This window comes from Helicoverpa armigera, chromosome 6 (genome assembly GCF_030705265.1).
Source record: "Helicoverpa armigera isolate CAAS_96S chromosome 6, ASM3070526v1, whole genome shotgun sequence".
Taxonomy (NCBI): domain Eukaryota; kingdom Metazoa; phylum Arthropoda; class Insecta; order Lepidoptera; family Noctuidae; genus Helicoverpa; species Helicoverpa armigera.
Window position 1 is genome coordinate 4,504,792 of NC_087125.1, and position 26,905 is coordinate 4,531,696.

At 42.7% G+C, this 26,905-nt stretch overlaps 1 protein-coding gene across 1 annotated transcript in view; it reads right to left on the reverse strand.

Annotated features, from left to right (window-relative positions):
• Positions 1-934: 934 nt before the first annotated feature.
• The window catches only part of LOC110373141 (uncharacterized), a 45,600-nt gene continuing 19,629 nt past the window's right edge, over positions 935-26,905 (reverse strand). The window contains exons 3-6 of the mRNA XM_021330320.3: positions 4,685-4,799; positions 4,236-4,393; positions 3,669-3,817; positions 935-3,590 (exon numbers count right to left, since the gene is read on the reverse strand). Of these exons, the coding sequence (XP_021185995.3) occupies positions 1,806-3,590; positions 3,669-3,817; positions 4,236-4,393; positions 4,685-4,799 (2,207 nt within the window). The 3' untranslated portion in view covers positions 935-1,805. The remainder of the gene's footprint in view (positions 3,591-3,668; positions 3,818-4,235; positions 4,394-4,684; positions 4,800-26,905) is intronic.

Consider the following 26,905-nt stretch of genomic DNA (forward strand, 5'->3'; position numbering starts at 1 on the left):
GTACTCTTTATCTGGGTGCAGGAACTTGTTCCCTCAATAAGCGGGTGAAATCGCTAGCTGCTAGCTAGTCGTATTTCATAATACCCAAAATTGCTTACTTGGTACACTTACGTACGGAATTGTCCTTTGACAAAAGATTTGCCGTCTCTGGTGCCGAAGACTGTAACTTCACTTGAAAGAGCTTCAAGCTAATCCATCACAAAGTTAGTGATATTATTCTAATTGATTAAGTATGCCGTAGAATAACGGCTTCAAGAAAATTTCTTAACAACTTTTCTCATGAATAGAGCTCAGGCTCAGATCCCTGAAAATTAATCAGGATTTACATTTTATCCTGCTCATAGTATACTTGACTTTCTTCTATTAAAAGTCACTTATGCGATTTCTATACGCCAGATTAAAAACGATTAGGTTAGAAGGAAAACTTATATTGTGAAAGATGACAAAAGAAAATATACCCAAACAGAATTGTGCCAAACCTGAGAATTTTATCGAAGTTTATATAAGTAATATTGATAAGCGGTCTCGAAGAGAAAATTGAGTTGGAGTTGGGCCCTTCAAGAGCGAGCAAGTTGAGTGAGGTGGTGGCAAAGCGCTTCTCAAATATTGTCTGCGGTTGAGTGTCTCGAAACTTGCGAATTTCCCTCAGTCTTATATCAACCTAGAACTTCCATATTGATGCCTTCGGGGAAAGTAAAAACTTTTAATAGACTAGCCTTTCGCCTCTCGGATTTACTCGTGAACTTAGTTTTTCTTCAGAGCAATCCTCTAACTTGATAAGCCTTGGGAATTTCAGTGTCGCTAGGCAATCCATGCCGTACTATACTTACTTACTCGTTCTACCTGCGCGCACGCTTTTATGAGATTCTGTATTCCGTATCAATCTGATCAAGTTCATAAGTCTCATGGTTTATTTTCAATAAAAAAAAGAATGCATGTTTTATCAATTTTATTAAAAAATCTTATTACATAACCTGGGGACTACATATTATACAAAAAAATAATACAAAGGGTTGCAGCTACATGACGGTTGTTCATGAAATGTTTTTACGTTGTTTGATTCCCGTGTCACGTAGTGCGGTTCTTTGTCAACGATTCGTTTGTGCATAATCTTACAATGTACCTTAGGTTCCATAAAAAATAAAATTTCACTAAACTAACTCTTATTCTAACATGATATGGTTTGTGAATTTCGTTACGCATAATTCAATTTTTACCCACTAACCTACTATGTAAGTACATTGACTGTTTGAATGTCCATGAGTAAGTTAGTACTCGCACATAGTGAGACTTATGTATAATTATGAAGATTCAATAATTTGGCAAATCTGAAAATCTATGGATACTTAATTTTTATTCAAAACAAGTTCATTATGTTAAATAGCTATGCTATGCTAAAACATGAATTGACTAAGTTATAGACTAGATACATAATTGAGTCTAATCTCAAAACGAGTTAAGTATATTTTGAAATAAAGCCTACTCGTAAACATACATGACTTTATGAGTAAATATGTTATGAAACTACGAGGGTATCTATTGATGTAAATATGGTAATAACGGAAATCCGTACCCGAGCTGACATTCATAATGTTCATGTTTGTGACTATGATTTGCATGCATTTCATCCGATAGATGACTAAATGTTAAAACATATTAATATAAATGAACTACGTGCACCGTGCCATCACAATTTATAATGTGACCGTGACCCACTATAACTAATTACGTTAGATGTTAAGGATTTTGTTCAGTCATCACCAGTAATTCATTAAAATGGTAATTGCAGTATGAATATTTTATATCTAACCTAATATGCGAAATGGATTGAATTTATTTCGATTTGGCTGTTGTGGCCTTCGAGATCTGTTGGGTCGATGCAACGGTTCATTTGCTCCAGAAAGTAACGGAGATTGGAAATCATCTATTGCGTCTGTCGAATTGTTCATTGAACCAAATTCATCATGGGTCTCTTCGCTAAAACCTTCGATGTTGATATTATGATTCAATTCTACTACAGCAGGAGCAGCCGTCGAAGAAACGTGTTGCTGCAGATTATTCTGAGTACTAGTATTGTTATTTAATTCAGTAGTGGTTGTCACAGGCACTTCTTTGGTTGTACTTGGTGTCCCTTCCGTTGACTCAGTATGTACAAAAGCAGCGGTATTGTTCGTGGACACGGATATTCCCGTGGCATTAGAATCATCCACGACAGGTTTTGCTGTGTATAGTTCAGTCGTACCTACATTTGACTGCGTAGTTGGTAACAATTCAGTTTTGTTGGTAATTTCATCAGGAAATTCTTTATGAGTAGTCGATACCACACTGTTCACAGTAGTTTGTTGAACAATTGGTACTCTAGTAGTGATTTCAAATGTAGTCGGAGCATCAGTTGTGTGGCTTTCAGAAATTATAGTAATTTTAACGACCTCGTGATTCAAAGTGACATTTTGAGTGGATTCATCAAATTTTTTGTTAGGAATTTCATGTTTAACTTCTTCAGTAGCCTCCACATCTACTAATTTTATTTCAGTTTCGTTATTAGATGTGATATTTGTTATAACCTCTAACTTAGATACGTCACCGGTGTAGTTGGGGAAAGGAATTTTCTCTTTTGGTAGTTCTGGCTCATCCTTTAGGAAAACTGTGAGGTCGAGAGCAGAATCGTCATCCATTTTATTGAAATGAGTCATCGGCGTAGTTTCACTTTGTTTGGTTGTTATTTCCGTTGGAATTGTAGATGGCGCCGCTTTTTCGACTGTTCCTATTTTAGTTTCAACGGTTCTTTGCGGCTTACTTTTAGGGTCATATATTTTCTCGATATACTTTTTCGGCATAGTAGATTTAGGCTTGTCTTTTTTCGAATCTTCTTTATTCTTCATTGTTACTTCTTGTCCTAGAATTAATGGTTTTGGTTGTTGTGTAGTGGACTTAATAATGTTCTGATAAACATGATCATTTTGTCCATTTTGCATACCTTGCTTGTAGTAATGCTGTTCTGCCATTTGCTGGGCATGTTTTTCTTGTAGAGACAAAACTGTCATATCATCACTGATTTTAGCCTTCGCCATTACTAGTGGAGGTACAAAATGATCTGTGGGTTGAGTAAATATATTTTCAAGATTACCAAGTCTTGCAATCTCTTCGTGCAACATTTTGTGTTGCATATGTTTTTCATCTTCCATTTTTTCCAGTTCTTCATTTGTAATGTAGTTATCACTGTTTGCGATTTTCGGAATGTAGTTACTCTGTAAGTTGTTGTTTTGCATCAAACCTAAATCAATGTTCTTGTCGAAGCTAAGTCTGTTTAATTTGTTGACATTAAGGAGTGATGGTGATTTATGTTCCATAACAACATTAAAATTATGAGTTGTAGATGTTGATGTAACAGTAGTAGACTGATTGATATCGTCTTCATGTTCAGTTGTGAGATTTTCTTCAGTAGTACCCTCCGTTGTTGTTGTTTCTTGATCAGTGAATGTTACATCAGTAGACACAGGCCATGTGTTACCCATAGATGTCAAGTTGGGAGTGCTAGTTATTTCATCTTCTTCTGTGCATGATAAGTCTTTTAGTAGATCTTCGCGTTTCTGTGAAAAGCCAGAAGCAGTTGTAGCCTAAAGTTTTGTATTGCACAATTTTATTAAAACTATTGAATGTTATCTTACCACATTTCCAGTGCACTGTACACGTTTGACGCCAGCTAGGCCGCAGTCAGCAGTTAGTTGGACCGCAGCACTTTCAGGCAGGTATAGGATCGTCAGCGCCGGCAAAGCTCGCACCATGCATCCTTCATTTCCTAACGCCCACTGAGGTACTAAGAACAAAAGAAAAACAGATGTTATTAAAAACACCTTCTAGCAAACAAACAAGTACTAAAGTGTTTACAGCATGCAGGATCATAAGCGTTATGAAAGTTAGTTTACGTGGCAACAACTAAACTACGATGTTTAGCTCCGAGCCTTTATTTGTCTTGAGATTGTACCGACCTCACATCTAGCGTAATATATGCACATACATGATCATATTAAATATAGTTTATCGTTAGCATAAAGTAACTTTAACGTAAGATGAATTGTGCCTGTTTCCCCACTTAATATGAGAACACAAAAGTATAAATTAAAGGTTTTATTCTAGGGTAAGTAAAATGTCTTCGATTTTATTTTTCGAAACACTGCAATCCTACAATTAGCCCTAAAAATAATTCAATTTTTTCAGTAGAAATATTTACTTACCAGGTAATTCACAAATAAATGAAGCGACAGTGGGTCCTCCACAGGCCCGTGCTTCCCAGCGGTAGTCGGCAGCAGGGTCGGCGGCTGCGCAGAGCGGGGCTGCGCGCGCGTCGGGGGCGGAGCTCCAGTACCCATCACCGCTTAGACCACGGTAGTCACTGATGGAGGATTGATAATGTTATTCACTTTTTCTTCCCAGCAATAACACATAGGAAGTTTTGAAGGGGGGCTGTCATTGTATATATTTTTTTTTCATTTCAAAATGTGCTGATTTTCAGCCTAGTTTGACTAAATTATTTTGACAGACGGAGCCAAATAATAATAACGTATTAAGTACAAGCTACTGGTATACTTTTTTGATAATTTATGCGGAATAGTTTGTTTTCAATGCCTAACAAATATTTAAGATAGTAATCTTTCTGGCTATGTAATAGATGAAAATCACTCACGTCCATGTAAAGTCTCCATCAGGATTACTGCGGATGAGGCCGACCCACACGGCGCTCGAAATGTCCAGCTCTTTGAGGTAGGCGCGTACCGCATCGTACTGCGCCGTTGTATCAACTGCACAATACATATGTAACAATTTAATAACATATAGACCACATACCACAGATACAGATAAATACAGATAACATTTCTAAAGTTAGAAAATTAGTAATGTTTTGTTATTATTGTTTTAGGCTATCGTGAAGTCTAATAGTAGTCACCTGCGTAAAATCTTCACGGTAAATTCTGTGTGAACGAATGCACAAAAAGTCAAATGGCTAACTTCAGAAAGGCTAATTTGAGCATAACAACATGAAAAAACCCACCGGTGTGAAAGTGTTGTAACAGGGTTTTCAGATTAGCGGAATCCCGAAACTCTTGTGTACTTCATTATAAGATTATTCAGATAAAAATCATCATTTTTAACAAAATTTGACATTATCATAAGGCCCAAAAACGAAAACTCCTATTCAATAAAGATTCAAGACGAAAAGTGAATTACCGAAGGTCTGTCCGTTCACATTTCGTTAGATTTTTTTTATAGCGCGTTCATATTGAAAAATAATTGACAGAAAGCGAAGAGTAAACAAGAGCTGTTGTTTCAATTTGTTGTGACGAATTGGACATGAAAGTGGTTTGTTGAGGTGAAAACTGAAGCTGATTTCCAGAACAAAGAATTTTTCAATATTTTTCCCCGAATAGGTACCTACTTCCAATTACCTTTTGTTAGAAAGTCTTTTGAATGGCATTTGTTAGGTAGTGTTCGAATAAATCTTGATATTCATCAATATTATTTTGAAGTGTTGCTTGTGAAAGCTTTACTTTATTAAGAGGCATTACGCTAAGTTGACCTACTTTCTGTCTCTCATTGTAGCATAACCTCAAGTCCGCTGAGTAAATAAACAAAGCTTCTAAGAGATCCACTTAATTATGTACATTAGGTAAACTTAGCTAACTGAATAAAGAATCTTTCTTTTGTACGCACTGAAGAGAATGAACATGAAGTTTGTTGTGTTACTTCGTGAACAAAATCAACCATAGCAAAACACGCTGGGATAACGCCTATTGTACATAGCTTATGTAACACGTAGACAAAGCTTTTCGTATTATATCTCCGGTTCATTTTCTTTATATATCTTATATTTTGGTTGTAATAACTAAAAGTATATTCAGGAATAGCTAAGGTAAGCCCACACGTATTTCAGGTAATCGATTCGGTAGTAAAGCTGCATGAATAACCGCGTTCGTTCACGATGTTCCATTTAAACGATATCATAAATTCACCTCCATTGGAGAGTGCAGCCAGGAGGCGTGCCGAGGCTTATTAGCGATGCTGCCTATTATGGAGAAGCTGCCCCGACGTTTCCAGGAAACGGAGTGGAGTTTGCGGCAAGCCTTAGTTATGCATCCGCGCGCTCGGGCACGACACCTATTTACGTAATAGGATTATTTTACACGACGCGACGGAAACAAAACCGAGCTGTTAAAAGATTATATAGTACTCGCGTACAACCTTTTACAGCTAATATTCTCCAGAGAATTTCCTTTTTTAATGCCCATTTAGCCGCGCTATAAAACTCGATATCTGTACCGTTATTTACGGCGTATCGCACAAAAGGTTCGGCCGAACGAAAATGTTAGAAATTCTTTCGAAATTTCCGCTAATACAGCAAGAAAGGAATTTCTGTAGTGACCAAATGGAAAAACGTAATTCATGTCCGTCTGCTCACGTAGTACAGGTATGATTCGATTATATCGCTTTGTGTTCTTGTGGGGCACAATTTTTGTTTACTCCACGTATCTTTTAAACGGTTCCCGGGAGCTTTCTGTGGAGTAATCTTATCAAATGATCTTTGGCAAAAAGGGCAACGTTTATGTCCCTGTAAAAGGAAACCATAAGGAATGTGTAGCAAAGACGCGTGTGTTACCTAAATTAGAGAAATATTAGGTCAGTCAGCGAGCCTTGATTGATCTGTATTATAGTGCTAATTACCCTCTGTATCTGGGTCTCCTTCAATACGTACAATTAGGCGGTCAGTGTGGCAGCTAATTAACATCTGACCTATTAATAATCATGTAAGCCATTTAACAATGTCTTCATCTCACAACACTACCTCAATCACTTCGGTGACTTATGTAAAGCGCATATTAGTTTGCAAACACTAAAATGTGGGAAAGAACCATTACCAATTTGCATCAGAAAATTTATGACAACAGAGAGCCTAAGTATAGGCTTAATCCGGCATTAGTACTACAGTAATATAAAAGTAATTTAATGCTTATTATTATTTTTTACGAAACAGGAAATACGTCTGTGCTACGCAATAAAAAGTTTATGAAGCTACTTCTATTTTCCTCCCGAATGTTTTTACTATCACAGCTTCATAAAGAAAGATGAATCTAATGCCGCCGGGCTTAAAGATAATGGTGAGTTCAATAGTCCACACAAGATTGCTTTCTATGATATAAGGATATATTATGCAGAGTATAATGATAACAGGTAATAAATTACAGCCTATCTCATTACGCATATGTAATACCTATCAATGACAATCCCGGTAAGCCGAAAAGGGCGCGGGTTCGACAAGGCTTTTCAGGCTATTTTCATATCCAATAAAACGTCCGATACATGATAGTTGTCCTGACATTTAAAACCGATATTCAAATAATGTTCAATCCCAGCTGGAAATCCCACATCGATTTATCGCAAGGTTACACAGAGCAATACATAAATTAACGCTCAAGTTCCCCAATCGCCAAATTGCTCATTCGGATCAGCTCAGTACAATCGCTCCCTGATTGACAGGCCATTTTCGCTGTCAAATAATACTAGGAAACTATGCTTTTCAGGGCTGACACAAGCGGGAAATTTACATTACCGTCGAGTGGAGCGAAGCCGACAAGTCGGTCGTATTCAAATTGACGTCATTAAGGCGGTTACACGCCGCTAAGACGAAAGCTTTTACTAATAACATTTACCTGAGCTAGAATAACCTCGCATGGCCTTCGAGCTAAGCCAAGAACTCGTTAATTAGGAAAGACGAGAAAAAGAACCATGTTATTACCTAAGTATGTTCATTTTTCTTGAAGTTATTTCTACCTTCAGAAACTAGCTACTTACAAGTTTCATAGAAAAGTAATTTTCTGAAAGAAAACTAATTTACGCGCAGTCTAGATTATAATACGAACCAATTGATTGACTCTCAGTAGCAGTATTGAGAAAAAGAATGAAGAAAAGACACAAAGCTCGATAAATCCTTTCAGAACTCATAACAAAAGCGGATTAACTCGGTCTGTAATAACACATTGTGGCATTATCCGTCCGTGAAACCACTTTTTACTTAGAGGTAATTTCTCAACGAGAATGAGAAACGCAACTTTTAATTAATATTCTTGGCGTATTTCATAACCCTTCGGCATTCAGTTGTATTCAATTAAGAAGAAGCTTACTAATTATAACGTGAAATTAATTTTAATTTCTCAATTTATACGACCACTGCTTCCCGCAAGATTTTTTTTTATAATTTAAGGGAATACATAACTCTTAATTAATAGTGTCGAAATTGTTTTCAGAGCCAATCATAAATTAATCTGGTTGGTCTGTCTTGGGAATATCTTTACATATAAATTGAAAATGAAGATTAACGGCTATACTCTACATCAGTGGTATCTATATCTAAGGGGTTGGGAAATACTCATGCCGGAAAGGTTCAGGGGAGAGGCCAGACAAAGAGGGACCCAGGGAGGGGCCGCTCCTGACCAGTCGACGCTTGTGGACATGGCAAGGATGCGGCCATACCCGCGGAGGTGCAGGCGCACTAAAGCGGTGCTCGTTTGCTCTTCGGACAACGAAGAGCAAACCTTTCGGCGGGTTTGCTGAGCCAGGATGGCTGGACAGCAGACGGAGGCATGCCTAATGCCGCCGCCGAGGGCTTGGCTTAATCGCCCGGCCCAGAGGAAGGACACCTCTTAGATAAAAAACCACCCAATCCCAAGTTTTGGGAGCGCGGCGAGGGGATGAATGGCCGTGGGGGACACGGTCGTTAGCGCTCCCCCCTGTTGGGGCCAGCCGCCCCCAACAGTATGTAGGCTTGCCCCGGTATGAGGCCACTGCCGGGGTCGACGTTTAGTGCTCTCATAATCGTGGGAACTGTATGGATACCTTAACAAAAAATAATAAAAACAAAGATGATGAAAGGGAGTGGGACGAGGACTCGGACTCCGAGTCCGCGTCCAGCGATGGAACGGCGGGAGACCTTAGGGTCCCCCAAAGTAAGAAGGACCACCGAGCCGATGCCTTCCTAAAGAGGAAGAAGGACGACTTGGGGTCTTCCTCCTGCGGCCGCGGGGCCCCGGCCAAAAAGGCCGACCGGAGGCCGGAGAAGGGGAGGGTCGCTGAGGCGCCCAAAGACAAGGAAGGAGCAGCTCAACAGAGCTCCTCAGAGGAGGACTCGGCGGCCGTCGGCTCTGACCAGGAGCGGAGGGCCAATTTCGCCAAGACGGTAGCGGCCGCGTTCAAGGGCGTGTCCCAAAAGCGTCTCGGGACCAGCAAGCGGAAGGCGATTGACTCGGCCTCCGCCACAATCATTGCGGCAGCCGAAGCAAGCTTCGGCCAGGCTCCAAAGAGCGATCTGGCCAAGCTGCAAGAAGAAGTGGCTCGTCTCACGTCCGCCCTGAACTCGCTCCTGGAGGAGAACAGGAGTCTCCGGGCGGACCTTAGAAAGATGAGAGAGCAGGAGGCCGAACGCAGCGGGACCACTTCACAGCGGCCGCAGTCCTCCCCGGTGGAGAGCCAGGTCCTAGCCCTGGTTCGGCAGGAGATGGCGGCCTTCCAGGCCCGCTTCTCCGTCCTGGAGGGCAGGGTCCTACGGCCTCCCTCGCGGCGCCGAAGCCCCCAGCGGCCCAAAGGGCCTCTTATGCGGCTGCGGTTGCAGCGGCACCCCCACCCAGAAGGGGACCGCCGAGCAAGCCCCCTGTCGCGGCGCCGAACGGAGCGACCAGGAGGGCGCCCGCTCAGCCAAAGCCCAAGACCGCAAGGGCGGTCCAGGCGCAGAGGCCCCCGGTGCCAACGTCAGCACCTGCTCCGTCGTCGGCACCAGTGGCGAAACGCCCTCCAAAGCCGACACCGTCTGCGGCCCCTACCTCTTCTGCCACTGAGTCTGAGTGGCAGGTGGTGGGGGAAAGGAAAAAGAGGCGGAGGGCGGCCAAAGCGGCCAAAAAGAAGGCCCAGAAACAGCGGCGCAGGGAGCGAGCCGCCGCGGCGAAACTCCGCGCCCCCAAAACCGCGGCTGTAGTAGTCACACTACAGCCGGACGCGGTCAAAAGGGGCGTGTCGTACCGCGACGTGCTCGCCCAAGCAAAGGAGGCGGTGAACCTGCAGGAGCTGGGTATCGCCTCCGGCCTCCGGCTCAGGGTGACCGCAACGGGCGCCCGTATGCTGGAGGTCCCAGGAGCGGCCAGTGGGCCCGCCGCAGACGCTCTAGCCGAGAGGCTTAGGGCGTCCATAAGTGCGGACGATGCCCGAGTCTCCAGGCCCCACAAGTGTGCGGATCTGCGCATCATGGGCCTGGACGACTCAGTTACTGCGGAGGAGGTGGTGGCCGCCGTCGCTAGGACGGGTGGGTGCTCTGCCGACGAAGTGAAGGCGGGCACCATACGTCCCGACTTCAGGGGCACGTGCACCATCACGGTGAGCTGCCCCGTGACGGCGGCCAAGCGCATCGTAGACGGCCGAAGATTGCTGGTTGGCTGGGTGTCGGCGCAGGTCAAGCTGCTTGACCCCCGACCGCTGAGGTGCTTCCGATGCCACGTCGGGCATCATGTGGGTGTTCGTTGCACCTCGGAGGTCGACCGCAGCGCCCTCTGCTTCCGCTGCGGTCAGCCCGGACACAAGGCCGTGGCTTGTAGCGCCGCGCCGCACTGCACTGCGTGCGCGGCGGCTGGCAAGCCGGCCGAACACCGGGCGGGGAGCAAGTCCTGTGCCCCACCCGCCAAGACCAAGAGTAAGGGCAAGGGCCGGCCGTCCGTCGCCGCCACCACCACCACCTCCGCAGTGGCCACAACCGCAGCTCCTGCGGCCGCCGCCGCCTCCAACGCTGCCGCCGCTGTCAACGCCGTCGCCACTGCTGCTGTCGCGGCGCCCGTGTCTGCGTCTCAAGAGGAGGAAGACGTGATGGAGTGCTAGTCTGGCTCCATTGCGCTTCCTCCAGGCGAACATCAACCACTGCGCCCGTGCCCAGGATCTGCTGCTCCAAAGCATGGCGCAGTGGTCGATCAACATCGCCGTGGTCGCTGAGCCGTACTTTGTCCTTCCCAGGGATGACTGGGTTAAGGACCTTAGCGGCTCAGTGACCATCATATCGTCGGCCGCCGCTGGTACTCCTTCCCTCGAAGGGGTGAAGAGTGGAAGGGGTTGCGTCGCAGCACGGTTCGGGGAGATAGTCGTCGTGGGGGTGTACTTCTCCCCGAGCCGAACTCTCGCCGAGTTCCACAACTCCCTCCTGGAGTTGTCCGTCGTCGTCGGAAGTTATTCCCTCCCTGTGCTAGTGTTAGGGGACTTCAACGCCAAGAATTTGGCCTGGGGTTCCCGACGCACAGATGCACGGGGTAGGATGGTGGAGGACTGGGCGCTGGAAGCAGGCCTGGTCGTCCTCAATCGGGGTTCTGTCCCCACGTGTGTACGGATGCGGGGCAAGTCAGTGGTGGATATCTCGTTCGCCAGCCCCGCTCTGCTACCGCGTGTCTTTGACTGGCGCGTGGAGGAGGGGGTGGAGACCTACTCCGATCACCGGTACATCCGGTTTGACGTCTCCGCCCAGAACCCTAGCGCGCCGGTCCTGCAGACTCCGAGTGGTCCACGTTGGGCGCTGAGGCACCTTGACCGGGAGCTTCTCCTGGAAGCCTCAGTCGTGCAGGCCTGGGTGTCATCACCGGACAGGCCCGCCGACATCAACGACGAGGCGGAGTGGTTCCGGGAGACCATGTCCGAGATTTGTGACGTGGCCATGCCCCGAGTCCCGCCAGGACGCGCCCGACGCCAGGTGTACTGGTGGTCTCGCGAGATCGCCGCCCTTCGAGAGGCGTGCGTCGCTGCGAGGCACCTGTACACCAGACACCGCAGGCTGCGCATCCGCCATCCGGATGCAGAAGCCAGGGAAGCAGAGTTGTACGAGGGTTACAGAGCTGCGAAGACCGCCCTCCAATTGGCCATCGTCCAGGCCAAGGAGGTGGCCAATGCGGAGCTGCTGGGGTCTCTGGACAGGGACCCGTGGGGGCGCCCGTACAAAATGGTGCGGGGCAAGCTCCGCCCATGGGCCCCCCCGCTGACCCAGAGCCTTCGGCCTCAGCTGGTGGAGGAGGTGGTGAGCGCTCTGTTCCCTTCGCGCGGGGAACACTCTCCCCCGCCCATGTCTCTGCAACCCGCGGTGTCAAGTACGGACCACACTTCCGACGGCGACGATGTCCCCGAGGTGACTGGGGTGGACCTGAGAGTGGCGGTGGCTAGGCTGAAAGCCAAAAACACCGCCCCAGGGCCTGATGGCCTGCCTGGCAAGGCCTGGGTCCTGGCCCTTGAGGCTCTCGGGCCTCGACTTAGGGGCTTCTCAGCGCATGTTTGGGAGGGGCCAGTTCCCACTTCGTTGGAAGACAGGGAAACTGGTCCTCATACGGAAGCCGGGGCGCCCTGCGGACTCTCCGTCCGCATACCGGCCTATCGTGTTGCTCGACGAGGTGGGCAAGCTCTTTGAGCGAGTTGTCGCACACCGCCTCGTCGCGCACCTTGGGGGGATAGGGCCGGACCTTGCGGACCACCAGTTCGGTTTCCGCAAGGGCGCTCAACGGTGGACGCCATCATGCGCGTGAGAGCTCTCACGACGGGGATGCTGTGTCCCGGGGGTCGTCTTGGCGGTGTCTCTTGACATCGCCAACGCCTTCAACACCCTTCCTGGAGTTGCATCAGGGAGGCACTCCGGTATCACCGGGTGCCGACCTACCTTCGTCGCGTGGTCGAGGCCTATCTGTCGGATAGGTCCATCATTTACCCTGGTCACAACGGGGAATGGAACCGGCGAGAGATGTCGTGCGGTGTTCCGCAGGGGTCGGTACTGGGGCCGCTCTTGTGGAACATCGGCTACGACTGGTGCTGCGCGCCGACCTCCCTAGCGGCGTCAGCGTGGTCTGCTACGCTGACGACACGCTGGTTCTGGCACAAGGGAGGTCGCACCAGGAGGCGGCCGACATAATGACGCGCGGGGTTGCGATAGTCATCGAGAGGATCCAGCTGCTGGGACTGGAGGTGGCCTTGCACAAATCCGAGGCCATGTGCTTTCATGGGCTTCGGAACGCGCCACCTTCAGGCTCCCAAGTCACGGTGGGGGCTACCATCGGCGTCGAGAGGGCGATGAAGTACCTGGGACTCGTCCTCGACGGCCGGTGGAGCTTCGTCGAGCACTTCCGACGTTTGGGCCCCAAACTGGAGAAGGCAGGTGCTGCATTCAAGCGGCTCCTGCCCAACCTGGGAGGCCCAAACGCCCCTGCCGTAAACTCTACGCGGGGGTCATGCGGTCCATGGCCCTTTACGGGGCCCCGGTATGGGCACGTTCGGCACGGCCGCGGGCTGTGCACTACCTGAACGTGCCCCAAAGGGTGATAGCCATTAGGCTAATCCGGGGGTACCGCACGATCTCCCGCGAAGCAGCTGGCCTACTCGCTGGACTGCCACCGTGGGATCTGGAGGCGAGGGTCTTCTTGCGCCTGTACGACTGGCGCGAGGAGGCTCAGCGCCGGGGAGAAACCCCGTTGCCGCGGCAAGTTGTCGCGCAGCGGGCGGAGCTCCGGCGCGATCTCATGGTGGCCTGGAGGGAGCGACTATCGCAACCCAGTGCAGGGCACGCCACCATCGTGGCGGTAAGTCCCCTCTTTGAGGAGTGGCTCGGGAGGAGTCACGGCGCCCTCACGTACCGCATGACGCAGGTCCTCACCGGACACGGTTGTTTCGGGAGGTACCTGCACCGCATCGGTCGTGAGGAGGCGCCCGGGTGTCACCATTGTGCGGACAGCCCCGAGGACACGGTGGACCACACAGTCCAGGTGTGCCCCGCATGGGAAGGGCACCGCCGGGTCCTCGTCGAGGCTCTGGGCGGCGGCGACCTCTCGCGTCCGGCCCTGGTTCAGGCCATGGTCCGGGGCGAGAGGGAATGGGATGCCGTCGCCTCCTTCTGCGAAGCGGTCATGCTCGAGAAGGAGGAGGCGGAACGCCAGAGAGTCCGCACCTCTCATCCCGGCCGCCGCGCTGGACCAGGTAGACACCATGGGCGCCGGGTGTCGCGAGATGACTCCCGGCCACCGTAGGCGTGGGTCTGTGGGCGGTGAGTTCGGGTGGCTCATCGTCCCTCTGTCTTCCTAGACGACAGACCCGTGTCGACGGCGCGCGTTGTTCCACGCGCTCCTCAAAGAGACGTCAGCAACCCCAGCGGGCCCAGCAGGGCTGGCCTGCCGGGGCTGCGGGTTGTTCGAAAGAGATACCGCGGCCCTGGTACATAAAAGGCCTATGACGGTACACGACGATTTTAGTCAGTAAGAGTCTGACACTCCCTCACCGCTGCTAACCCACAGCGGGAGGGGTCATTTGATGATTTTACGTCGATAAAAAAAGGGGTTGGGAAATTAAGAAAATTTCCATAACACGTCTCAGGGTTGAGCGGGGTGTAGTGTAGGTACACAAATGGCTGGGTCGGTTGGCTTCGCGCCAGACGGGACCCGCGCTACGCCCGACAACTCGGGAAAACTCCGGGGAACCGCCAAGTCAATATTTGTGATGCCATTTAACTGTCCTACCATTCGCGTCTTGCGATATTTTATTGGTTGCTTATCTTCGCTAACTTTTAATTTGTATGGTTCAATTATTTTGCACGAAAACTCGTAAGATGGAATATAGACATTCGTTGTGACGATTGGTACAATAATGCTTACGTAGCTAACTTATTTACCTTCGGAAAAAAGCAACAAAGGGAAAATGGAATGAAGTTGGAATTATTCATGTTACACAGCTGAAGTCACTGTTAAACACAAATCCATCCATTTTACTATCAACCTGAATAAATCTACACAGACAGTCGGAATAACTAATGATGTAAATATTTTAACAGCACCAGCGTGAAATGAAGACCTTTGTTAACTAAACCGGGTAAGTTAACAAACCAATCAATGCGAGGGGTCGTTAAAATTACAACGAGGAATCACTGTTTAATATTTAACAATACATCCCCGATTAAGTCGCAGATATATTAAAAGGTCGGATCACAAAGCTATTAAGCCTATTGGAGGCCTCACGTTGTTTATCTAATCCTGTACCATAACATGAGAATTTAAGGGAATACGGAATCAGGAAATTTATATTAGATTCTGAAGCACCGAGCCCGCCGCAATTTAGCCTCGGGGATCCCAATAACTACATTTGACGCCATTTGTAGGTACATGGAGCATCCCGCCTTGTTTATACCGCTGGTAACACGGCCGTGCAGGTGATAACACCACCTTTATTGCCAATAACCACTACTTATTTTAGGGTATGAGATTTTGGGACGTGACCCCGATATTTTCAGGGTATCTTGAATACTATGGGTTTTATCAGCAAGTTTTTCTTGATTCTGAAGTTCTTGCTTACAGATTTCATACTAGAGTGTTCTGAATACAATGTGTAAACATGAAAATTTTCTAACAGATAGCCAACTTTCGTAGCTACCACAAGACTAACATTTTCTCTGAATCCTTCAAATTCATATCTATAACATTTGATGCACGAATCTCATCAACTATATATAACACCCGACTCGAGTATCTACGTAAGCAATCCCTATTAACTCAGAATATCATCTCCGCAGCTTACCAAAATAACCTTTCTCATTACCATTTGACACCTCGTTACACAGTGCACAAATTGCTTCACTTCGCAGCATGACTAAGCGCCAGATTACCGTGAGATGAGGACGTCAATCGATTCGAGTCGTCGAAACACATCGAATCACGTATATCGATACATCGAGCAAATCGATGTATCGTTGAAACGAGCTAAGCTCCGAGATCAGCGCCGCTCTTTGAACGTCACGTACACGATTCACCACTATACGCTGATTGGATATTTTATAGCGAGAGATAATACTTCAACAATTCTTTGTGTATTTAGAAAAACTGTATTTTTTTCTGTTTTTCCTCTGAAAACAACGATAGGGTTCCGAGTTGAGTAGCCAAACGGTTTTCCAATAAAAGTACACGTTTTGGAAATTTTGTCAAAAAGGACCAATAAATTATAATAATTAGAAATTAACATCTTATTTAAATATGATAATGACAGCATTGTCAGATGGTATGCTTGTTCAGAATTAAAACGACTAAGACTAACTTAACGGAATATATTAAAACTCTCCCTAACGTCGCGATAAGATAATCTATTAAAGCCTGTAAAGAACACGAAATACAGGGCTGCTGAGAATACGTAAGTAGCTTGTTATTATAAATTCAACATTATCTGCTGTGGGTATTTGCTTAACGAGCTCTTTTTAAGGAGTTCATGAAAAACTGTGGGTAAAGGGCCTAGTAAAAAATGTACATAAAAAATCTTTTAACTAAATTATGTAATTTGTAGTAAATGGGTTACTGTAAGACATAAGGAATGTTGCCATAGCCTGTTTTCCCTTGAGAAGGGTCCCATGTCCTTTGAATACGGGCGTACCCAGGCGTTCCGAACACACCCTCATTTCGTTATGGGTCAAGACAATTAGTAGATTTAGGGTGTTTTAATTGGCGTTAATACTTTATACAGCATTGATACCAAATAAAATGGGGGTAATAGTCAATGTTCTTGTTGTAATAGACTTCTGAATTCATTTATATTTTTGAGTTAGAACCTAAAAGTTACGGTACCAATCTAATTCTGGCAATGAAAATCATACTGCTTGTGCGCTAATTTTACCAAACGAGGCTAACTTAGTACTTACATAAAACGATATTATGAAACCTGACAAGCAACTCAACGCGACCAGGAACATTTTCCCCGAACTCCACCAACCAAGCAACCAAGCAACCAAAACAAACCGGCGAGGGTAACCAACACTTGCTACATAGGTATTTAATTAAACAATTCCAAGAATCTGCGTACCCTGCGAACTTGTGTTGCCAGAGGCGTTCGATCCGAAGTGAAATTAGCTGTTAAACAGGCGCGGTCGTGCCCGAGTCAGTCTTTGATTAATTAAGTGGTAATTCAAACGGCTTGGATTCCTAGAAGGTAGTTAACGTACCTAGTTATTGGCCGCGTGTCCACTTTGTGGGAGTACGTCGGTAATGGACGTTCGTCAAATAGACCTTGATACTTTGTTTTATTGAACATAATCATGTTTGCGAGATCCAGTAATGTTATCAAATACTCGTACATCGGGTGTTGTGTTAGATTCTAGTAGGGCCTTAAGATATTTTTCTTTCAGGTTACTATGGTTACCGGTTATGTAGCAAGTATTGGTTCTAAAAACCATTTCTTATTTTCAGATTGTTTCCTATTAATAGGAAGGTCTATTTAGACAGCCTATTTTTACAGAAATGTGAATTTAAAGTAAGTAAAACTCTAGCATGAATTTCTAGAATACAAACAAAGTTCAGTCTTCCTGGAAGCCATACATTTACCGGCAACTAGACTTGATAGTTTCTCCGAGATACCGAACACGAAGAGTTAAAGGCGTTCAAATTACAACGATCCTTTACAAGTGTGTTTTAAAGATAACTGAAGTCTAATATGTAACAAACATAATATGTAACATTTACTTATTACCTAATTCGTAAAATTGCTTCCTTTTTTTAAAGATTTTCAACGACTTAAAAACTTTAAATAAAAGAAATGGAAATATTTCACATAAATAACTTACTCCTTAGCAAAAATTTTAAAGCGTAAGTCTCTACGGTGATTCAACGCAAGAATTGCGAGAAAATGTAGCAAGTAAGAATCGCGCTGTTGTAGCAGAAAATTCCTTCTTGTATAAATGTAAGCTTCAGTACTTACGGTGGCAAAGTGAGCAGATCAAACCACAAAGTAATCAGGGCGCCTATACTTCTGCGTATATTGAGTAAACCTACACCTACGCAGTACCGCTCATTTTATTTTCAGACGTAATTAAGAAGAACAGCTCAACTAAGAACATTTGATAAACAACCCTTGTCTGAAGGAATATTAATAATGTGTTCTTAGTCTTCAAAATAATAGGTTTGCGTGCGCAACGTAACGTTCCTGAAATTGAATGTAAACACAAGATCCAAGCACCGAGGCATTTTATCACAACACGTACACACGGGAACTGGTCCTTTCTGAATACTTAAATATTCGTTTTAATTAATATTTGTTTAAGACACGTACGTATTTAAACACATGCGTACACACGGTTTAAAATTCACGTCCCTTCCGTACGGTGCCGTGATGCGATCAAATAATATGCGGCTGAAAGGAGATAACAAGATTTCCAGCGGAATCAATACCGATTGACGGAAAACGCAAACTTTTACACGAATAAATTGTAGCCTTGGTAAACCGCCTTTATTTTGTAAAAATGTCGTCTAATGAGGATAGGGGTGTCGTATGGTAATACAACCGACCCCACTCGTTACCTAGTTGTTGGAAGGTGTTATGTAAATTGGCGGGATTACCTTTATCGTGTTACATTAAAGCCAAGATCAAGCCCGAGGCGATATCGTTAAAGAGGTTATTATAATATTTATAATGGAATACGGTTCAGAGATTTAACAGAATTTACATCACATCAAATTCTGGAGCACATGTGTCAAAATCTGAATAATGTTTCAATTATCACAGTAATGAGGGGATAAACGGTGTGAGGTTCCGAATCGAAACGTCACGTATCGGGGTTACAGGGAAATAAAAGTATTTGGGTTGATAATATTTTTATAATGTTAAAATGTTGGCTTTTATTTTTGTTTGATTCGAATAATCTGTTGCTCTTTTATAAATGCTTTGAAAAGATTTAATTTCATTGCAAACACTCATTGCTTAAACAAATAGGTGCGTTACGGTATATACATACATGCTTGTATTTTCAGTCAGTAAAATCAAATCAAAATGTTTGACAACGCATCCAATCAAAATACGTCCAGTTAGCCGCTAAAACAAATAAACACGGCGCGCACTATATTTGAGGCTGGGAAACGAGTTCCAACTAAAAGATTTCAATTAATTTTATTTGCGACCGCGTACGGCCAAAGTGAACCAATATCTGTATGTGTTTACGGATGACAGCAATTAAGGGGCGCATGTTGTTTGCGTCCGGCGGCCGGCGTCCGGTGTCAAGTGTTGGACATGGCGTGGCGTGTCACCCCCGCACCCCCGCACCCCGCAACTCCGTCCCTCCGTCATTTATTGCCTACCCAAATATATTTTTGAAACTAGTTTCCCTAATTAAAAAGTTAATATTAGCTCCGTTTTGAAAATGTATGTGTTCAATTACTGCCACAGAACGGTCGGACTGTAAAATAGCTACCTACTATGAAATTAAATTGAGTGGAGCGAAAAATTTATTTGAAAGTGCAGAATGCTGTTCTGTTCCTACAAATGCACTTTTATGGTTATTTGGCTGGCTGTATGGAAATATGCTGGGATTGTTCCCAAAATTATTACTTTAATGTTTGTTTGCGTGGCGATGTTTTGAACAAAATACCGTAATCCACGGTTGCGTAGTCAGCAATCGCAATATGGGCCCGAAAACATCAGCTGTGATAGTCATCTATTGATTTTCAATAAGCTGTGTTAGAGCTGGTATGCACTGTTCAATATACACATGTTTAGCATAGCAGCTTTCATAATTATATTCCTGTCATTCCTATAGATAAATGTATGACGTAAATGTGAATGTAAATTAAATTTTGTGCAACGCTAAACAAATCGCTAGAACAAAATAGCACTATGCAGCGGCACATTTAAAAGCTTTTAAATTATCTGCTATTATTAATTAGAGGATTCAGAAACATAGTACAAAGATGGTTGAACACGATTCGGATTTACAAAGGGGTTCCCCAGGACTGCTATCTTCAGTGCGACTTTTCAAACTGTGAGGAAGGACATTATATTTTAGGGTCGAAATTGTCGGTTTAAGTGCCTCATAAATTTTGATGAATATTAAAGTGATACTTAAAACCTAAGTACCTGATAGTCTCTTAATTGTGTTATATAATTTTGCTTCAAAGTGGGCCGGCTTGTTTTAAATCGGGTATTTTCCTGTTTACGTTTGGCAATACTTGGATATTAAAATCCATAGATTACGGTAACGATAACATTAATTGCCGATATGTGTCACATGTTGGTAATGGTGTGCGTATATCTAACTTTACGTATTGCGTTTGTGACTAACAAATAAGGGTATTTTTCTGAACCCAATCCTAAGAGAAATGATCGCATAAAAATATGAAATTGCTAACATTTTTTCGTCAAATCATTTCGATTCCGTAGCAAAAAGAATGTTCTTTATAGGTACCTTTTTCAGTATACAAAGTAACGAGGAAATAGGGGGTGTATATTACATACATAGGTATTGTCCCATGAGGTTAGGCTCACGCAACATGACACATACGTATTTTATTTCGTCATCCACAATTCGCGTGAGCCGTATTTTGTTTAGCTTTTAACTCAAAGTTAACTAGGACAGAATTTCTACCACACTGTGTTAGATATGGTTATATTATAAATACACTGTAGGTAATTGTGACTCCACATTAGTCCACATCCGCACTATACAGTTTTCCAGACCTCTACACTGACATTATATTCAATTGTTTTACACAAACACACACGCACACAGACAGACACACTCGTAGCACATTCGCAAGTAATATTATTCCCCGACTTCTGCGGCTCACTTACTAGCCGAGGTGGGAGATGATGGATCACACAATTTATGTGGAATTCCTATTGGTATTACTACGTTTAAAAGCTATCATAGCACTGTATGTGATGGATTGTTCTTCGCGAACTAAGATTATTGGAGCAAAACTTCATATTTGTTTTATGTAGTTTTTACCTACTAGGTAGGTACATATTTTATTATAAGAGTCGAAATTAAAGCTAAGCCATTATTTCCAAAGTTGGCCCATAGTTTCTGAAAGTTACCTGCCAATATTTTATGGATACTTAAAATGTAAATCATGCACCTGAAAGGGTATAAGATGTGATTTTATTACATAACATTATGAGGCCATTTTCTTATTTATAGCTTGACACACTATCGTCGTGTAATACTATTGCGCTCGTAACGCGTTAATTTTTCTAAGGTGAATCCTCCCTCAGTCGGTCGGTCGATCGGGGTATGCAAAAGTGTCCGGTTAATAGCCATAGTCCCCCTTTATATAGTCGTACGAATAAGGTTGGGCTGTTAATAAAGTTTTCCCTATCTTTTGGGAATGTTAATTAATTATTATTTAGAAACAGTGGTAAACATTTTTTGTTACGAATTTTTCAAATCATTTTGACAGGGTAGCAACACGTTTCTGGTAGTGCTAAATTTGAATTCTCATGCAAAAGGAGTGCCTGAAGTAGAAGTCTTTCGAATTTCCCGTTCAATGCACGCACGTGACGTCACATTCTAAGCACGGTCTACACTTTGAGTGTTAAATAAAATAGTGCCGTCAACCAGACGTGGGTTTCGGCAGACAATGGCTGGCAGATACAGAGGTACGCTTTGTATCCACATGACACGAACCAAATAGGAAGGCCAGAGTTAAACGAAGGTTAAGTGTTCGTTTAATGTAATATTTCAAAGGTATATCTGAATACTGAATATTTTATACAAACTAAAAAAGTATATTTGTTGATATGGAAAAAAGGTTTCGGAAGGGTCGCATTACTTACGCGTTGTGGTTTCAATTTCTATAAATAAGTCAGTTGTGTAATTTTGCTGCGTACGTCAATCTTATAATTTTATTTTTTGTAAAATAGCAATCCAAAAAAAAACACATCAAAATTACATACTAATTTTGTCATTTTTTTCTTTCTAGGCAGCATTTTATTTTAACACTGCTGTTTTGACACTGCATTATGCAGGTTCTTAGGTTCTACGCATATTGTATACAATATAACCATTAGATGGCAATGCATTCATATTCCTGTAACCTAAGCCAAATAGCCATGGTAGGCTTAACTCATAGTACATTTGGTACTTTCTTGTTTCCTGTGAACCGGAAAGGCTGTTCCCTCATTTGTCGGTTGAATACCTATCTTATTTGAGGGAAAATCTATTTGAAGGGTAAATAGACCCCTCTTCGGAGTAGGGACAAATCTTAGTCAGCTGAAAATTGTCGGCACTAGGATAAATCGAACGGGCAGATGTTTTTCATATAGATTGAAGGTTATTATTGAATTCCATCTGCCTAAAATTTAGAGCTTTTAGTATAACGTAATAAGTTTTCTACAAATTGCTGAGCGATATTCAAAGCGGCATCAGAATGCCCCGATTATGGGTCGATTCTGAAGATCTCATTTTCTTCGGAATAGCCCCTTAAAGTAATGGCGTATCGTTAAAACTGCCTTCTTCTCATGTCTACGAATTTATGAACTGCAATAAGCCTATGGATAAGATTTGGATCAGCCGATCGAACTTAATACTTTTTAAATTGGATTTCATAAAAATGACATGTCACCGTACGCTGGGGTAGGCTTGCTATAAAGAAATAGTTGACTTATCTTAAAATACTTTGGTATCTGATCAAATAATAAGGATGAGATACCTATATAAATCTTTATATAAATTCATGAAACAAGAAGCCCGTAGTCTATTTTGCTGTATTAAGACTTAATTGGCTATTAACCCGATATTGTTCTCCGCTATTAAATAACCTTTAAAATAGGCATGAGGGTCTATAAGATACTCGTTAGGTGAAACTTAACGCGCCGCTTAACTTTAATGAAAGAACCTGACTAAAATAGGCGATCGATAGCGGACACACCTTGCAGGCGGGTGGACAGGTAATACATAACGATAATAAAGCCGCACCTCGCCTTATTCCTGCTAATAAACCTGATTACGACCGTCCGAGTGGCCATATACCGCCGCGGTCACACAATACGCCTAATCATATTGTAGCCAGCCTATAGTCTCCTAGATCATAGCGTCACTTCGACACGCCTGTAACAGCACAGCACGGAATAATAAACTTTCATAAAAGGAACCATAGGTATGTTCGTACCGTGAATGGAAATTCGCAACAAAATCCGTGACAGCGCCAGCGCCCGCCCGGCCGCGGGACTAAATTGAAAAGCTTTTGAAAGCCTATTGCCCGAGCCTATTTTCGTATCGACACTGATCAATGAAATGATTTCACAGGCAGTGCAAATATTCATTCATATAATAGGTACGTTTGTACAGATCTGTAGCGATGGATGGGGGAAGCACGTTGTGATCAACTTGGATCGTCAGCGGGGTTTCAAAGCAAAGTTACCGATGAGAGTGTTCACGCACACAAACGCAAGTCATCTTGTGTATTACCGTGATATGTTCCGCGTTAAACCCCTTTCAAATATTTAGAGGTAAGTGAATTTTGTTGGATAAAAGAATGTACGTACATACATGTATGCTTTTTATAGATCGTAAAAACCATGCATCCTAAATTTTGTAAGACTTCATTCTCGGCGCTTCTCTTACGTTCTTACATAATAGATACGACGGTGGGACTGACATGTGCTCTATTAAATAAGCTTTTTATGTAGGTAGGTATGTTTCATATTGGGTCTAACCATAACAATGACTCTTTATTTTTCGATAAACCTCGTGTTTAGTATTTTTTTCTAAATATTTGTTTATCTTTGATGGATTGCGTCCATAATATTCATATATGTCCATAAATCTGTTTTCGATTTTTATGACAATTTTAAACACGCTTTCACATAGAAGCACTTCAGAAGTAACTAAATCGGTTTCTTATCCTATTTCCATACATCTGCACAAACTATTCCTGAAAGGCTCATATCAATAGACTTGTCGGCGTCGCGTCGGGGGCAAAATTGTCAAAGGTACAAGTACGAACCCTCAACTACAAAGCGCATTAGCATCGATTTACATAAACGGATTGGAGTTCTTAGTCCAGTCGGATTTAAATAATAAATGGCTGCTATTCGAAACTGTGTGGCAACTGAGAAGTTTATACAAAAGACGGAACATCATTTATTAACGGGCGAGTTGGCCGCGGACGCGTACGTACCCGCCTTTTATAGCGAGATTAATAGATTATGACCTCGATCACACCGCGGCCTGTCGATGATAGAAATAAACGATTTGACAAATATTCAGCTATATGAAGTAACCTCATTATTTGTATACAGTATTATATTTTGAACAGTTTTGCAGAATCATTAGTAAAAAGTATTTTTTTTAATGCCTACGAAATAACAACGCAAAAAATATTAACATTTTCATAAATAAATAAAAAATTCTAAACCATACCAAAACTATGAAAAGTTTGGTAAGGAGATAAAATTACATGAATGCCTTTAAATAAATGGAAGAGTAAAATAAAAAAGTAAACGCAAATGGCATTCCACATTTTTTTAGATGTAAAACGGCCAATAACTGATCGTTCATTTCCAACCAAAAAGGTTGTATATTATTATTGATGTTCGTTTTTAGAATGCTTTTCCGATAAATTGCAGATATTATTATGATATCTTAGTACAAACGCATTGATAAAATTACTATTTTGTCTATCAGTAAGCATATATGTTTCTATACTTACTCTAACAATCAAACTCTTTCGATTATCCTGCACATAGTCCTCACTAATAAAGTTTTATGTTTCACGAAACAACTTTGTCCTCACGGATTCTCTTGAGAAATTACATAAGTCCAAGAAGTTTTGCTGTTGGCCACACTTATCCGTGCAAAAGAAAATACCAACTACAGAAAAAGAAGTATTTCGTCTAATCTAGGTTAAACTTTATTTTGTTAGACATGTGTTACATGTACATATATGTAGATATATCGATTGTGCAATGTAGGATATGATAATTTAAAAATATGGCAGCGTTTATATAAAAACGAAAAAGAATCAAATAGAAATACAATTATTTGGATTACAATGGACTAGTCCAATCAACCTCCGTGTAATTTATTTCAACATTTGAATAAAAAACATTTTTTTTTGTATTTCCCTGAATATCATGTATCGATACGAGCAGTACATTTTGTTTTGCTAAATTCTATTATTTTAGACTATGAATATACCTACCTACGTATATTTTGGATGTATTCAATACCGAGAGCCATTTACTATGATACGTAGTCACAGCCTGAGCTTTCAATATTACCTAATTTATTATTTGACTTAGTATTTTCCATTCAGATATTAAAACGCCCTTATTTTTCTTCAAAGTATTTCATTAACCGTTGCCTATATTTCATCAGAACTTCCAATTACAATCGGAAATGGTCCAAGGAAAAATAATTTGGATTTTTTCGGCGCAGATAAATGGTTCTTTACAAGTTACTGAGTTATATATAACAGCGACGAGGGTTCAACTTTCAAGGTCGGGAATGAATTAATGTAATTTTGAGCATTTCAAAACGTAATGCACGTTATCCTCTTCATACAAATACATTTTGTATAGACACTGATATTTGCATTCCTGTATCTTTATTTTTTGTTTTCTCATATCATTATTTGTACGTGTCATACGTAATTTTAACAGGCTACAAATAAGCTTATACCTTTCATGTCACATGCTCTTTGATATAAATTAGCAATATTAGTATATCTTTTGAAATTAATGTTAGCTCTCGGAATTCCATCATTTTCCCTATTAAATATTAATGTTATTTCTGAACTACCAGGAAATGAGACTGACCAACAAATGTCAAATCAACGGCTCAAGAGGCCTGATGAGATCGGGCTCATGTATCTTCGCATTTGGTATTCAAGTCTCACAGCCGGTGGGTTGCTGTAACCCCTCCCCTGGCATGATCGTAGGCCCGGGATCTTGCGGACGTGATGTTCCCCGGGTCAAAGGACACCATGAAGTTATGTTAAGAATATCCACTTGAAAAATCATTGGGCATTTTGCTAAGTAGGAATGGCAACAAATAAAACTTTTGATTAATGTCAGTCCTATCCGGGCTTACGTGCCGTTTACTTAACAGAAATAAACTTATGAGACGCAGGAAAAAATATGTTTTTCGTTGGAATATAATTTTATAACCTGCCATGATTATCTACTGTAAAATAAATACTTATCTTTAATTTGTTTACTCATTGAACATCTGTGTTATACTAAACTTTTAGCTAAGCATTAGGTTTGTGGCTATAGGCACACGTTAAACAAAATACAATTAATAAATCAAGGAACTTTATTGTGGTTTTTCTGTATTTGACTTCGACATGCAAACACTAGCCGACGCACCTCAGTTTACGACTGTAGCAGTCACTACAAAATGCGATTTCGTTTTATTTTCACATTTATATACTTGATAAAAAATGTCTGCGATGCAGCTGTACAATTTTGTTTTTAGATTTATATTTCTTCTAGCATAAACAAACATGGACAAACAAAAGACAATATATTCTTTGAGATTTTGACCCAAATATTCAGTGAATCTTAGAGAGATTGATGTCGTCAAAGTCGACACGACTCAAAGGTGAACTTCAAAAAAGTTTTTTAATGGGATCGTTATACTAGGCACCTTGATAAATTAAAAATGTTATGCAACCACTATTTTATTTTTAACTTTAATTAAAAGTGGAATTTAATGACAATCTGCAAAAACTACAGTCGGGTTTAAAAAGAGATAAACGCGGCGATTTTCATGAAGTAGGTATCATTGATTTTGTGAATATTAATACTTTCAGTTTTGTGAAATGTCGTGTTCAGCAAAATGGCTCGATCTATAATAAAGCAAATCATTGGTAAAACGTCGCACTATTCGCCTAGCTCATCGACTAAAACCTATTTACCGAAATCCCTCGAGTAGATATTATTTTGCATAGAAATTTGTTGGAGGCGTCGGCAAATCCCCGCTTTATCTTATCTCTTTTAGGACGTGATTGTGGGTAATATGGCCTGAGGATAGAGATTTCTCAATTTCCTTCTTATATGGCACCCTACTGACATACATTTTATTTTATAAGACCTTGTTTTTAAAGGGCACGACATTTAA